The sequence below is a fragment of the Atractosteus spatula genome, chromosome 13 (assembly GCF_055471065.1).
Source record: "Atractosteus spatula isolate fAtrSpa1 chromosome 13, fAtrSpa1.hap1, whole genome shotgun sequence".
Taxonomy (NCBI): Eukaryota; Metazoa; Chordata; class Actinopteri; order Semionotiformes; family Lepisosteidae; genus Atractosteus; species Atractosteus spatula.
Genome location: NC_142718.1, coordinates 5,379,224 through 5,395,013, shown reverse-complemented (window position 1 = coordinate 5,395,013; position 15,790 = coordinate 5,379,224). Strand labels below are relative to the sequence as shown.

Below are 15,790 nucleotides of genomic sequence, written 5' to 3'. Positions count from 1 at the left end.
TATCACAATTAGAAATGTCAAAAAGAAGAAAAAAGCACCTTAGTTTTGCAAACTAAATGTGTGATTTATTTTCGTATTTTTAATAAAATAATACTGAGGACAATTGGTACAGCATGTGCTCATCCCTTAATCCCTTCAGTGATTATATTATCTCTGAATTAAATGATTAAAGAAGTCGTTCAAGCATTTTCCACTACAATAGGTATACTGCAGTAGATGCTATCTATGTACAGAATACAGTATGTTGCAAAGTCACAAGTATTGATCAATTCAGTTGACATATTCTTATAGAGTCCTATACTTATTAAAACTGCCTCAAAGGCTGTATTATATTGCAGTTTAAAGCAAAGCTCAGTTTGTCATTGAAAATCATCCCCACTCTATTCTTTCCCATTTTCAACTGCTACCTTCAGGCGATGGTTTAGAATGTCTATGGATCAGAAAAATGTATACAAGAAATATTTTGTTCCCTGTGCAACTGGTATCTTAAACTTAGCTAAGTGATTGTTTCCTACTGTATGTGAATCTATCGGATTAGTGTAATGAGTGCAGTATGGACAAAGTGAGATCTGTGAATATGTATTGTTGCATGGCTAGGACTATTATTTGTTTTTAACATGTATTTATTTTAAATTGAGTGGGGTTTTTTATAGTTTTGTATGGGGATGCTGAAGACAGATTTCCACCCTTTTTGATGGACAAAGTTAGATATCTATAAAGACTACAGAAAATAAAACATCCTACATACAGTGCCAGCCTTATCAAATGCATCCTAATTTTATTTTCATACAAAGACAACAGGGAAAGAATGCATGCATAAGGACTTAAGAACATAAGAAAGGTAACAAATGAGAGGTGTCCTTCTAGTCCATTTTAAAATTCTCTGTTTTAGACTATCCACACTACGGATTGTCTAAACAGTATCACCAAAATTGAACGTGAGTGATAACAATTTAAAAACCTTAAAATAGACTACAAATGAGAAAAAAAAACATCAGAACAGGACAGCGAGCTAATTGCAGTGTAGTTTGCAGCTTTGACTACAGAGGAGTCATTAGACAACTATATCACTCAACATTTAAGTTATGTTATACAGTATACAGATATTTACATTATTGTGAGTTAATAAAGTTCGACCACCTGCAGAAAACACAGAATTCTCCTTGACATCCACATATCTACAAATGGGTGTTTTATCAAAGAAGGATCCTGCCCAGGAATAAATAATTACATTAAACAGATGTTAAATGATCCAATTTTCCTATTCCATAATACAGCACCTCTAAACAATGAGAGATGCCTTTTAGCCGAAAGATGTCAGAATTATGAAATTCTGAATTTAAGACAGCAAGTCCCCTGAGAGTGGGATTATTCCTCTAGGGCTCGGATTATCCTATTTAACCCCTAAATGAAACTCAAAGTCAGTGTATTCCGGGAAAGGACGTACCCTTTAATAATCCTGAATTATCTTGGAAAGGATACACAGTACAAGCCTGGTCAGGGTCTTTAAATAAGGGACACCCCCTGTACAGTACCTCCAACCTGAGCCTTCAGGTTTTACTCAATACATACATTAGAAAGAAATCGACAAAAACATGATAAAGCAACAAGTTTTATTGTCTTTCTTCAAAAGGCAATATATCAGGTTGTGACACACCTACCTAAATTATGATGTAATCTTCTCTTTTCAGGTCTTCTCTAATGTGTCTTGTACCTTGGATACAAATTTGGGAGTGAAGAATTTTTATGAAGACTGGACATGGAATGATTTTCTCCACCTTCCCAAAAATGTTCCATAAATAACAGAAAATAATGAAAAGTATTAATATAAGTATCCTATTGCATTGACTTATGACATTGATAGTCTATTTTATGATGGTTATGGAGAAAAAAGAAGTGTTTTGCACATTTTTGCACACTTTTTGTGTTTATTTATGACAGAATGACAAGAGGCTATGTGATATTTATTCACTTCATTGACAGGCAAAAATAAAAGGACAGCTAAGCACTCTCCCTAAGTCTCTGAATGGTTAGAATTCACTGAATGACAGCTAAGTATTTCTAACTATTAGATCAGCTTTTTCTGTATTGGATTTAAAAAAATAATGGGGTCTTTAGCAGCCATTTCTTGTTTTTTTATATTTCCTTAGCACACAGGAATAAATTTTACTCTGCAAATTCACTTTTTTATAGGTAGGAGACACAAGTTTTTCTGCATTTTGGTGAATTTTTAGTTTTGTGATTGCATTTTGCTGGTGGATTAATAAATTATCGATGGACTTTGTAACTTCTCTAAAGTGAAATGCTAGATAAATATCCCTATGAAAAGGTACATTTGCTTTATGCTGTCGTATCTGGTCATGAAACACGCCGTTGAAAAGCTTAGGTTGCCTTTTGTCTTGTGATATAAAATCTGTGGTGCTGTGTTTTGATGTTGCAAGTAAATAATAAGACACCCACTGTGCAGTTTCTGTCTGAAGTGCTGTTGTCAGCGTTATGATGCTGATTTGTTTATTACAAACTAGTTTCGTTGCTATGAAAACAAACTTAATGGTTGTATTGTAAGGATATTGGGGGTCATTTGCATTTGCAATACTTTGAGAAACAATAAAAAATATTTTGGTCATGTAAAGTGTCCAACAGTCCCGCTTGGGACAAAATGGCGATTTATACTTTTGAAACGGAATTTGTTAACTGAAGTCTGGAAGGGATAACTACCGAAAAAGCCAATTTCACACAGCTGTCTTAAATCACAATCATTACTGCCTTTCAATATATATATATACTGGAACACTCACAACTCTTCTCATACTAAACTTAACTTATTAACTTTTTTCTCTGAATGGGGTTCCAGCCTCCTTGTCCTACGGCCAAAGGGCTGCCCCTTAAAACGTTAAACCAAAACTTACCATAGTTAAAGTCCTCAATACACTTTCACAAAGGATTTGGTTCTTGGATTTTCCTTGTAAAACAGTCTCATTCTAAAATCCAGTTAAATAAGGGCAACTTAAATTTCAATGAAAAATTAACTAGGTCAATGACAGATGACATTGATAAACTTGTTTTCTGTTTTAGTATTCCATATTATTTACAGTACATGTCTCTGCAATTCTGCATCACATTACTAAGTAGATTTGCAAAACAGATGGAAAAATTAAGCCCTGCATTAGAATTAATAGAGGTGCACACTGACTTTCTAAATCTCATCTGCATGAGAACAGTATTTTGCTTATGTGAATACATCGCTTTAATATTGTTACAGCTATTGCGACTATTCAAGTGCCTTTAAGGATCCACTGTACAATGGGTAACATCTACTGTAGCTAATGTCAATGTTTCCTGTTCTCAAGAGCTTCAAAGCGAGGAGATGTTTACTGAGATGCTGAGATGCGAAGGTGTGAGATTCACTGATCAACGCAATTCTTGAAATTTACCTTGTTTGCCTTAATTAAGTTAGTTTATCGTCAGCAGTCTAGAAACAGAGCATAAACATGCAGGTACAGAGAAACAGAGAGAGGTACTGGAGGGACAACAAGAGACAAAAACACAAAGACCTGAGAGGTCCTTGTCCAGATCATCTGGAAAGACCGAATTGGAGTTAAGTACTGTATTTGAACCCTGTTAAGTAAACTTGCCTGTATAAAGAATCCCTCAGGTAAAAACGACCTCTCCTGGCTATTGGGTGTATTTTTAGAAAAGGAAGATAGGTTCCCATCCATTTTGTAACATATGGGTTTACAGGAGAGAGATTTAGCTATCGGATTCTGTTTGGTTTAAAGGCATCTTTTCTCTTTGGTCTGTGTAGGCATTATATTAGAGAAGTTGAATACTTGATAACAGTCTGGGGTTTTTCTGGGTGGTCAAGATGTAGGCCCCTGGGATGCCTTGTTAATAAATTTGTTCAAAGTGTAATTTGTGTGTTACAGTATATGTTTAGTGTGTGTACTGTTATTGTTAATAATTGTTTGATTAACGCAGTGTTCCTGAATTGTTACTCTTTTTACCAAAGCTGTGCCGCAGAACAAAGTATTTGGGTGCCTCTAATTATAGCAACCGCTCAGGTATTGTGATGCCAGTCCATCCCAGGGCACATACACTCACACCAGGGCCAATTTTAGCAGAAGCCAATTAACCTATATGGCTTTGGACTTTCCTACCAGGAGTTTCCTCCTACTGTAGTTTCCAGGAGCACCTGGAGGAAACCCACATGAAAATGAGGGGTAACAGACAAACTCCATGCAGACAGCACCACAGGTCCAGAATTCAGCCACTGTATTGCCCATGATCTACCTTTACATTATATGATAAATAGTAAATGATAAATTTAAGAAACAGTAGGAAAAACTAATTTTTCAGGCACATAAAGGAGCAAAAGTGTTTAAATATGTTTCTCACTTTTCCACCACAAATACCAAACCTTTACATGTCCAGTTTATCTCATTGCATCAAGGTTCAACTTTTTCATAAGCTCGAAAGGTTTCTGATGAATGTTTCTCCTTTGAGCTGAGACATCTGAGAGATGGAACTTGGATATGGAATAAGAAAAGAGCTTCTGAAGATTATAGACTCTCCTACACTTTGTCCTCATTAACCTGACCAAGCCCCTATGTATATCTTACAGGTTTGACTAAGAAAAGAATCTTCCACACACTGTTTTCCACAACATTTGTGTTTTTCACAGTATCAGTAGCGGTCTGGCCCACACATTTCCTTTATGCTTTTTGCGTTTTAAACTAGAACAAAAATGAATCATTTCTGTTTTCAATCAGCTCCATGATCCCCTACTTAAAGAAATTTAACCTATTAGATATTTGACCTATTACTTTCATATTTATGTTCAATAACTTTCTTATGAGACTTACTCTTTTTCACAAAGATTCAAATTTTTAAGGCTTCCTCTTTCTGAAATGCAAAGCAAAGGCCACTGCTCTTTTCTCCTACTGATGTATAAGCATTACCTTAAACACACTTCAAATGTATGAGATCAAAGGTGACAAAAGACACCTTCATAAAGCAAAGCTTCGCATCTAGGTGAGTCAAACTCTTCCAAGCCTTTCCATTGTCATCATCATACACGAACCGCCCACAGAGAAACTACAGCAGCAGCCAAAAAGTAAAAAAAAACAGCAGTGTGACTGAGAGAGCTGGAATCGCTGAACATGCTGTCCAGACTTTTTCTTTTCTATCTCTGCTTTGGTCACTTAAAGGGTAAGTATTTATTTTTTCTCGCTTAGCTGTTTCTCTTATTTAGTCACAAATTAGTCCCTACTGCCACAGCTTTTTTATTTCTCTCAAGACAAGGCTGAAGTTTCAAAGTGATCTGAAGATGAAGAGCACATGCAAGAGATTAAACATTCGTTGTTAGCTACAACGTTATTTTAAGGCTTTTTAGTCAAAGTTATTTCCATTCTTCCCACAAAGACAGAATTACTTAAAAACATGTTCTGAAATGATGCAGGGATGTGATTAAAGTTTAATGTGTATTTGAAGCTAACTGTTTACAGTTTCAGTCTGTTAAAGGTAATCCTGTTCATGCTGTGGCTGTTTTGATGGCCCAACTGAGCAAAGCACAATTTAAAAAAATTACGTTATAGAGACTTTTTTGTGTTTAACTTGATATAAGTATATCCATCATGGAATGGTAAAAATAGCATCTTTTTCAGGAAACTGCTTCACAGAAAAGATTTTGGATCGAAAACCGTAATTCTCTTCTAAACTATCTGGCAGAGTTTTCTGTGTTTCTTTCATTCTGACATTCAAGTCTAACAATATCATGACTTGGAAATCCCAGGCCATACCTCAGATTGATGAAACATTAACAGAAACTAAAATAATGTTACATTGCAGTTTGTAAAAAATGCTCAATGCCCCGAAAATGCATATCTGATTAAAATAAAGAGGACAACAGTCCTGTTTCTGTTTCTTTATAGTTTCAGTTGCTTTACTGAGTTGAAGATCCCCATTTAAATGAAACTGCACTACACTGAGATTTTTTTTACTTAAAACAATTAAAAAAAAAATTTTAATACTTAAAACAAATCTTGGGAAAAATATAGTAGATGAGACAGACACCTTCTTGAAAAATAAAGATTCATTACATTAGATTCATGCGATCTGAAAGCAATGTGACAGCAATTCCAAATTTTCACCCGAAGTTAACAAGCTAGGTGATAAAACTGTCTACAAGTTGCGCACACATCTGTAAAACAGGCCAGAGATTCAAGCACAGATAAACAGAAACAATGTTTAGCCTGCAGTATAATTGAAGCACACGGGCAATGAGTCACTCTACCATTTGAAAATAATTGTGAGATTAACCCATCAAATACAGTACACACCTACAAAGAGACACGGACTGGTAGTACCCTTCAAAATTGCAGAAATGTCATGTACAGTACACTTAAATCCCGGTTTGAGAATGTCTTTGCTGTTCTGAATAGACTGCTGGGAACAAAATGATTACACTTTCTACTGTAATATTAACATTCTATGTTTGCTTTACTGCTAAATGTCCTTCTAAGTGTGTAACGCTTCACTCTAGTTATAATGGTATTTTAGGCTATTTAATCTTGCAAATAACCAGGGATCTGTTCAAGGGAATGTCAGATTAAATTGTGACGGAGTTAAGTAACATTTCTTGAGGAACTGAAAGGTTTTCATTTTGCTCTGTCTTTTTTATTTCACTATGCAGTGCTGTCTTTTCACAGTGTCTAAGGTCGACAAGCATGAGTGGACCCTGTTAGCAGTGGCTCCTGTCCATGCTCTGTGGGAACTTTGGAATCCCCACATAAGCAAAAGGAGCAGGCAACAACCAACCTGTCCTTACAGTTCTAGGGCCGAGCATGCAGACCTGAAGAATGAGCTTCAGTTATGCCAAGGATATGTGTCACCTATTTAAATAACTAGCTAAGCTATGCTAATTCATGTTGATGGTTAATGCTGATGACTAACGATGTGTAGGCTTTGATGGAGACATAAAATAACACAAGACACAGGTTTCAATGATGATTATTGTTTGTTTTGTTAACAAAAATAAAACTAGCTTTGATTTGAGGTAAAAACACACTGTTATTGGGCCAAATTGCTAGTACGTACTTCCACCAGCCCTCCAGTTTGGCCAAAAGACTTGAGACCCAACCTGAGTTACCTTGCTCTCTCTGCTCTGCTAAAATGCCAGTTGTTTATAGGTGTACTGGTGTAAGTTGGGTTTAACCCAAGGGGCTTGGAGAAATGTGTCTAATTTCTTGATTTTTTTCTAAAAGCCTTCCAGGTTTCACAACCCCGTCAACAGACTGCAAGCACCAATGGAACTGTTACCTTTACATGCAGCTACACAAGCCTCACAAAAAACTTTTCAGACGTACAAGTTCATTTGATGAGGAGAGTACACAATGACTCCCTACCCTGTGCCAAGTTACACAATGATATCCAGAAAAGTGTGAGCTGCCTCATGTCTGAAAAGAAAGGCAGTGTGACTTTCAACATCTTCAATTTTACACACAACGATACCGATCTGTATGTTTGCAGAGTGCACAGAAAACTCCCACTTCCTTTTGTGAGCAGAGATGGTGATGGGACATTGTTGGTCTTTCCTGGTAGGTGCTTATTCCTTCCTCCATAATGAACTCCGAAGAAGCTTACAGGTTAGCTATAATAGCTTTAATAAAGGGTTCTCTCTGTATTTTCTCTATGAGTAATCATAAACCTTTAAAAGCAGAATTCCCAGTAGAACTTACGAAAAGAGAAAGGATACTATTAGTTTAGTGAACAAGGGTTAGAAAACGTGGGCTAAATTTTGGCTAGGATAGAGAAGTCCTGTTGATATTTTATAGATGCATGATTCAGTTGGTTATGTGATCTTTTGATTAAAAACCTTGTGCTTATGCGATACGTATATTAGAAAAATCCATATGAGCATGGGAACTCATCAAGGATTCATCTACCAGCATTTGGAAAGGAAAAGATGTATTAGTACAATGACATGATCTGGATGTTTTATTTTCAAAACTGCTAGAGAATGTCCTCAAAGCCAGAGAATGACCTTTCCCCTGTGAATGAAAGGTGTCCCAGGACATGATATCTAACAGACCCAATGTTGTTTCTTAAGTGGAAAAAAGAAAAGAAAATGAACTTTTAAAATCCTTGAAAGTTCGCATTTACAATGTATTGTAATTTACAGTAACAAAATGGAGACTGGACTTGTTTGTAAATGTGTTCAAAAGAGCATGAATGTGTTTGAATATCGGATAATTTAATATTTACTTGTTGACACTGTAACGTTTATGCCGTCATTTCTACTTGAATGCGTCTAAAATAAAGTTTCAGATTGTTTCACTATATTCCTCTTCCTGATTGGCTAAAGGACATGAAATAGGTGCTATCTACCTCTCAGGTCTACTGGTACATTTGATATTGAAATTGGATTTAAACTGGCTTTCTGGTTCTCGTTACATTATACATTATATGTGTGGCACAAGTTCTGTTAGGGACATGCATTGAACTCATGCATTGACCATTAACCTACAACTGCTAATAATAAGGAAATAATAAGTATTCAGAACTGCTACTTTCCTCCCAGCAATAAGGCATTGGATTCCAAAGAATCTCTTGCACTTTACCAGGAGGATGATACAATTAATGTTAGAACTAACAGAACTAACAAAAACAAAAAGACTATATAGTGATTTGTCTTTATTTCCTTCCCTAGAAATTAAAACAGAAGACACAAAACCTTCTATATGTTTGGATGATAGTCTTCTATGGATTTTGGTTGGAGTTGCTGCATTTTCCATTATTTACAGCATAAGTGTGACCTTTGCTTGTTTGAAGCTGAAGGTAAGTGTAAGCACTAAATATGTAACTCTTAATTCAACACAAATGTATACATTTCCTTCCTATAAATGAGATGAAATAGTAAAATAAATGATGGAAATGTAACATTTTCATAGTATGTACAGTAAATTTGGCTTGAACGCCACTGTATTGTAAGTTAAGAACTATGAAAGTGTTCTGGTCAAAGGGTCTTTAAAGGTCCCAGTATCTATTTCCTGAAGCATTTGAAAGGCATGACAAGTATGCAAAACAATTAATAACATAAATGTCATTTGATTCAAGACTCAAGATAAGGGTATGTATGGAGGCTCAGGTTTGGAAGATCTACTAATAAAAAAATGCTTCCAAGCTGAGCTTCTGAACGCAAAAACATTCAGTTACCGAGAGGTAACTAGAAACCCTTTTAAAACTTGTAAAATTGTTTAGGATCACTGAACAAAGGACCTGTTTTCATGATAAAATATTCAAAATGTTTTTAGTCACTAACTCTTGACCCAAAAAGCAAAACAAGCTATGAACATATAGTATTTTGCCTTGATCTGAAATTATGTTATTATTGTCCAGCCAAATGACTTTCAGTTGTAACAGAAAAATTTGGTAGGGGAAGTGGTTTGCCACATACCAGAAAATGGACAGATGTGCTCACATGGATGCACACATGCACTAAAGTGTATGCAGATAGCAGACTTGTGGACCAATCACAACAAGCAAAGTCATAAGCAAGTGTTTGATATAACTGGTATCGTATCAAGGTATAAGATAAAATAAGATGGGATTGTATTGATCCTGAAGGGAAATTGAAGATTAGAGTATAGTATAGTATTACCAAGTTAACAAGTTAAAATAAGCAAGTTAACTATTATACTGATCGAACACAAATGCAGTGTTACCGTAAGTAATTACTGTTATTGGAAAACAGAATACTTTGAGCCATTTCTAACAGATGCCCCTGTAAAGAAAATAATTTTTTCCATACCAAGAATAGATTATTTACACATTTTTAAAGGAAATGAAAACAGTGAAATTAGTGAGCCACGTAGAATATAGGAACACATGGAATTTTACAGAGGAAATAGGCCATTCAACACATCATTGGGTAGTTTGTAACTAATTGATCCCAGGATCTTATCCAGCCATTTCTTGAAAAATCAGGGTTTCAATGTTGACAATATGGCTGGGTAGCTTGTTCCATATTCCCACAATCCTTCGCTTAAAGGAGTGCCTCCTGTTCTCAGTTTTTATTGCATTTCCACATAGGCACTTGTATTCACTGGTACTGTACGTGTTCCATTGTTCAGTCTGAATAAGTCTACTTTCCTAATTTTGTCAGGGTCTCTAAGGATTTCAGATGCTCTCGACAAGGCTTAAAAGGCTCAGTTCCTTTACCCTGTCAGGGTAGGACATCAAGTCAAAAGTACAATATTGGGTTTCCCTTCTCTGGACTGTATTAGTGTATACAATATAAACAGCCTTTAAATCTATATTAATGTACAGAGTAATGTAATGCTTCTTGTACCTGCTTGACAATTACTGCTTGAGAGGAATGTAATGTTGATGGCGAGCTCTTCACTGCTCAGTGCCACCAGCACATATAGATAGTTAGGTAGAATAGGATCGTTTTTACCCCAGCATCTGATATGACCCACCCAAGAGACAATGTATATATCCAGCGAAAACTATGTACGAAAAAAGAGAAATTGGTTCTCTCTTTAGCTGAGTCTGGTCTTGGGATATTTATTGACGTTCACTGGGATTTTTTAAAAGAAATTTGGTTTTGTCCTTCTTCATGGGGAGTCATTCTCAGCTTCTGCTGAAGAACTACTAATACTTTGGTACAAGGATTCAAAATCCTTGAAGGCACCAACAGAATCAATGCAGTGGGCTTTCTTCAGAATCCACAGTGAAGCATGCAAGCTTTTAAATGTAAATCAATTATTTCTTTAAGGACAAGCATTATTTTACAAGCTGCATCCTTCAATTTCACTCCAAGACCTTTTATTTGTGTATACTGTAGGTTTATCTTGATGAAGAAATGGACCTTTCTGACGCACACAGCAATGGGCAGGTACTGTACAGTATAAGGAGAGCACAGCAAAACCCCAGTGTGGCCGCTGAAAATATCATGTACACACTCACACTGTGATGCCTGCACGAAAAATAGAGAGACTCAGCAGCAGAGTACAGTCGCCATTGACTGTATATTGCGGAGGCTGTGGGGGTTGCCTGTTCCCACTCTTAACCTCTCCCTCAATGTCGTCTTTCAGGTCCACTTGCAAGCAGGAGACAGACCATCGAGACAGGTTAAATTCAGATTTGTTTCTTTCGTTGTGCTAACGATGCGCTAACGATGTTTAAAAAAGGAAAGTGGGCGTGCATTAGAGAGCAGTCCCCACACTAAAACAGCAGCAAAGGACCAGGGGCTCATAGTGTGTCTGGGCCTGTGAGGAGATGGAAACAGTATCAGCCATCTCCTTTCTTTGTGCGGATATAATAGGGCCAAAATATAAAATGCTAATTTTACCTATCATATTTTGGCAATAAGATATGGAACTGTATACGGTAATATTCCATCCATTTTCTAATGTCTTCATCCACATTTGGGTTACTGGGGAGCCAGAGCCTACCCTGGCATGCAACAGGTACAGGGCAGGGTACACCTTGGACAGGACGCCAGTCCATCACGAGCACACACACCGATACACACACTCCCAACAGGTCCAATTTTCCCAGAAACTAACAAACCAGTACTGTATGTCTTTGGGCTGTGGCAAGAGACCAGAGCACCCAGAGGTAACCCACGTGAGCATGGAGAGAACTCACTGTACAAACCCCACACAACGAACCCAAAGCTCTGCGAGACACCACTGTGCCATCCACATAGAATTTTAGTTCTTTAATAAATACAAGATATAGAAATATATAATAGATGTAAATACGTGCTTCTAAACAGGCTTCTTAGAGGCTAAGACTGCAAATGTTTTTCAGTTTTCTATGAAAGAATTACAGTTGATATTTTGTGATAAGATTTGAGATTTTCTGTCTCCTGCAAACAGGTAAAAACAGGCTAGGTATTTAGAGAACACTCAACCTGACGTCTGAGAAGGAAAATAAAATGAGCAAAGGTACTTTGCCGAACACATGCAGGTTAACGGTAGACAAATTGCGATGCTCACTCACTTCCAATTGAAAAATCTAAACAATAATTAGTGATGGATGCGATTAAGTAATAGTTCAATTCATCTTGTGTCTTTGAGCTCAGTAAGGACTGTAACACACACTGGATCAGCCCTGCAGAAAAGACCAACTGCAAGGGCTTCCCAACTCTTATATAAGGTACACAGGTTCAGAAAGAGGTTTCTTTCACACTTCGAATGTCTTTTTTTAGGATGTGTGTGACTGTTGATACTGTCTTTCACATGTGACAAAAGTTGGTTTCACACTATCAGTGTTAGTCATGTCATTAGATGTGATTCCTTCTACTCTCAGCACCTTGTAGAAGGCAATTAGTTGCTACAGCTGTTAAAGTAAGTTACCTTTATTCTGCATTACTATACCTTTGGCAAAGGTTAAATTAACAGATCCCAGCAAATACTCTAATGCCTTCCACAGTGTGATTCAGCAGGAATATTGTAGAGCTGGATGTGTGCAATGTACTGTATACAGTATATATATCCTACTTCGTACCCAAATGAAAAACATATTGCATATACAGTATAATCATGTGATCTTCCTATCCATGTGTGAACCAGGTGCTTTCAATATGATAAACACGACGGAAATGGGGATTAGCTGTGGTCAGATTTGAGGATTTTAAGACTTCACTTGAAAGAAGAATTTCACATTCACTTACATATTTTGTATATCGGTATAATTCAGACATACCATATGTGTCTATATGCATTGACTCTACCATTACATACTGAGTAAGATTGTGTGAGATTACAGTATGTGAGAAATGCAGAAAAATACTTTGGCAAACATAATCTGGAGCAAATATTTCACACTAACCTTTATTTTAGGTGGTGGTTACGTAACAGAAGTTTGAGAGGAAGTCAAACTCTGATCTTGCACAACTCTTCTATAGAGTATATATGCTCACTGGCTGCCCATAGCTCTGATCGCATCTTTTCTAAATCACCTCACTCCACCCCAACCGCACCCTTGCAGCTGGTACATTCCTTGTAAGCGAGGGCTGTTGTGACAGGGTTGATTTTCAGCAAGCGTTGTTATTTCCCCAGAGAGGCAAGCTAAACACATTAAATATGCTATCCCTTTACTGCATATTTGTCAGCTTGATTCATCGTTAATGGAATTTGACTGAACTAGTGAATTTAGAGTTAAGAAACCAATATAATAAGAAATTAATATACTGTTAAAATATTTTCTCTAAATTATATCTGCCAGTCAAAGTCTTTATTTTTATTTTTCTCACATAGAAGCGGCACTCTTACAGAGTATACACACCCTAGGATTATGGTACAGTATGCCCAAAAAGTAGACGTTTTATGGAACACCCTGGAGTTTTTTAATTAAGTTCAAATTCAAAATGTTTTTAAAACAAATAAATGTTACAGTGGGACTGTGCTGGCTAAAAGTAACCTTATGCCTTGGATTGATAGTACCTACTCCTAAATTTCAAAGTAAAATAATGAATAGATAAAACTGGAAAATAAGCCACGAAAGAGAAAGACAGAACACAATCGATCAGCGCAGGAGAGATCACCCTTTGTTTTGGAGTGCCTCTTACTTCTTTGTGCATGCTGGCCTGTGTGCTGAACCATTTCCTGCAGTTTCTTCCAGATCCTGCTCTCCTTGTCCAGACCCATTGTCTGCTCACCTACAACAGGTCCAGGCACTAATAAATGAATCAATTACCTGTACTTTGCATGGAGAACAGGAGAGGGAGAACTCAAATAAAAGGTCTCAAATCCTTACAAAAGACAACATTAGCATTTTTGTCCTAAAAAATCACAAGGTTTGACATATTGCTTTGAAACTGTTTCGATAAATGAGATCATAGGTCATGGTTCAAAACTGGTTTTAAAGGGTAGAGCTCAGTGGCACATTCTGGTTTGAAAATTCCAATGGAGCACACCAGTGGGTTCGATTTTGGTATTCATTGCAATGAAAAAAAGAACTTACGCACAATATCTGTACTGCTGTACAGTGCCGTACGGTCTGATATTTCTGCCCTTGACTGTGTACATTTATCTTCGGGTCATTTTGTTTTCCCCATTGCAGAGTGATAAGCTCGACATTTTAAGTTAAGATTGCTTCCAAATCTATGGCAAAATCTGTTTCAGAAAAGAAGAAGAGGTGATCCAGATGCAAACAGCGAATATATGGACATGAGGAAAGTCCAAGCCGGAATGCAGGAGCCATCAAGGGACAGGAACTTTAATTCCCAACATTTTCATATTTGACTTCTTCGTTGATCTCCATTTGTTACTTTTTCTGCCTTCCCATGAGCAGTGACCATACTGTGTTAAAAAGTTCCTCAAGGGTTCTGACAAGAATGGAAGATCTCAAGGAGGCTGCTCCAGAGCCTTCATAAGATAAGAGCACTGCTCTCTCTCATTACTGATGTTACCCTTGTGTGCTCTCTTTGTGAACTTTCCCCATTTACTCCTGTCTTGCTTCCCTTTTCTTTGTCTCCTCTCTGTTTAAAGAGACCAAAAATGAGTATCATCTGCAGCTGTGCTGCATAGATCAGCCTTAAGAACCTTCACAACCGATTAACCATTCATGGCTCTCTAGATGGCTCAACTATACAACCCCCCCTGCTATCCTTCAACAGTTACTGTACTATAGGGAGTTGACCCCAGTTTCCCAGCTAAATGTAACCCTGGGTAATGGTTGTCTTCTCCACATGGCTGGGTGGCTGGACTGCTGGGCATCATTAAGGTATAGTTAGGGGTCACATAAGTCACATCAGGGGTGGGTGAAGTGGATCTCTTTTTAAATATAGCACTTAAGGTCCCTTTGGATGAAATATATGCAAATACAAGCAATGATGCACTTAATATTAAATCATATTTTTTGGGTAGATCACCACATTAATTTGTGCTTGTCTACCACAAGCACAATTTACGTTATCCCTTTTTTATGATGAGCAGTAGCCCGAGCAGACAAGGTAGCAAAATTATTATTTCAGGTTTCAGAGCTGTTCAATCTCGTGTTCAGTCTTCCTGAATGCCTAATCTGTACCAAAAAATGCATATACTGTATGAAGCTCATGGATTTCCATATTAGTTCCTTTTTTGGAATGTATATTTCTCTGTAAATATGAATCCCTGTTGACACTTTTGCTTTTTTTGAGTCACAGCTAAATGAGCTGAGTGGCATCCTTTCTCTTGTCTTTTTGATAGTGTACACAGAGAAGAATATGTGAAATGCATTCAGTGCTCTAATATTGGTAGTACTGCACCATCATCACGTTTCTCCTCTTGGGCAATAATAGCAAGGAAGCTTTTATATTCATGGTTTTTGCAAACCCATATACCCCCCTTTTCGTGAAATTAGTTAACAAAATTTACCCCCGTTTTGTTGAATTATTCCATTTCAAACTCATAAATTCAAGTTGTACCATTTCACAGGACAGCTATATACTTGAAATGTATACACATTTATTTTAAACCAAATATTTTTGCGCAATCTGAACAATCTGGCTCACAGGGGGGGGAGGAAGTTAAATGTCAGCATGTCAGCCAATATTTAACAAAAACAACAAACAGAAACTAACATATGCTGACTGTTAATTATTCACCCCTAATTGAATTCAATAGTGAAAGTGCCTTTGGAAGCAATAACGGTTGAAAAACGTCTACATTTACAAAATACATCTCTACAAACTGGAGTTTTCACCCATTCTTCTTCGCATACTTGCTCAAGCTTGGTCAAGTTGGTTGGATTGTTGACGGCCAACAATTTTCAAGTCTTGCCACTGATTTTCAATCCG

At 37.0% G+C, this 15,790-nt stretch overlaps 1 protein-coding gene across 1 annotated transcript; it reads left to right on the top strand.

Moving 5' to 3' along the window:
• The first annotated feature begins 5,154 nt into the window (after positions 1-5,154).
• Positions 5,155-14,959, top strand: LOC148821690 (cytotoxic T-lymphocyte protein 4-like). The gene is made up of 6 exons (XM_088931198.1): positions 5,155-5,208; positions 7,263-7,595; positions 8,708-8,835; positions 10,847-10,897; positions 11,097-11,132; positions 14,136-14,959. The coding sequence occupies exons 1-6, from the start codon at positions 5,160-5,162 to the stop codon at positions 14,253-14,255; spliced, it is 717 nt and encodes a 238-aa protein (XP_088787324.1). The 5' UTR covers positions 5,155-5,159; the 3' UTR covers positions 14,256-14,959.
• Positions 14,960-15,790: the final 831 nt, after the last annotated feature.

Bases quoted from the DNA above. Each gene is read 5' to 3' on its own strand.
- LOC148821690 (XM_088931198.1), top strand. From the start codon at position 5,160: ATGCTGTCCAGACTTTTTCTTTTCTATCTCTGCTTTGGTCACTTAAAG. The intron at 7,596-8,707 runs GTAGGTGCTTAT...TTCCTTCCCTAG, and splicing joins GACATTGTTGGTCTTTCCTG to AAATTAAAACAGAAGACACA. The intron at 10,898-11,096 runs GTACTGTACAGT...GTCGTCTTTCAG, and splicing joins ACGCACACAGCAATGGGCAG to GTCCACTTGCAAGCAGGAGA.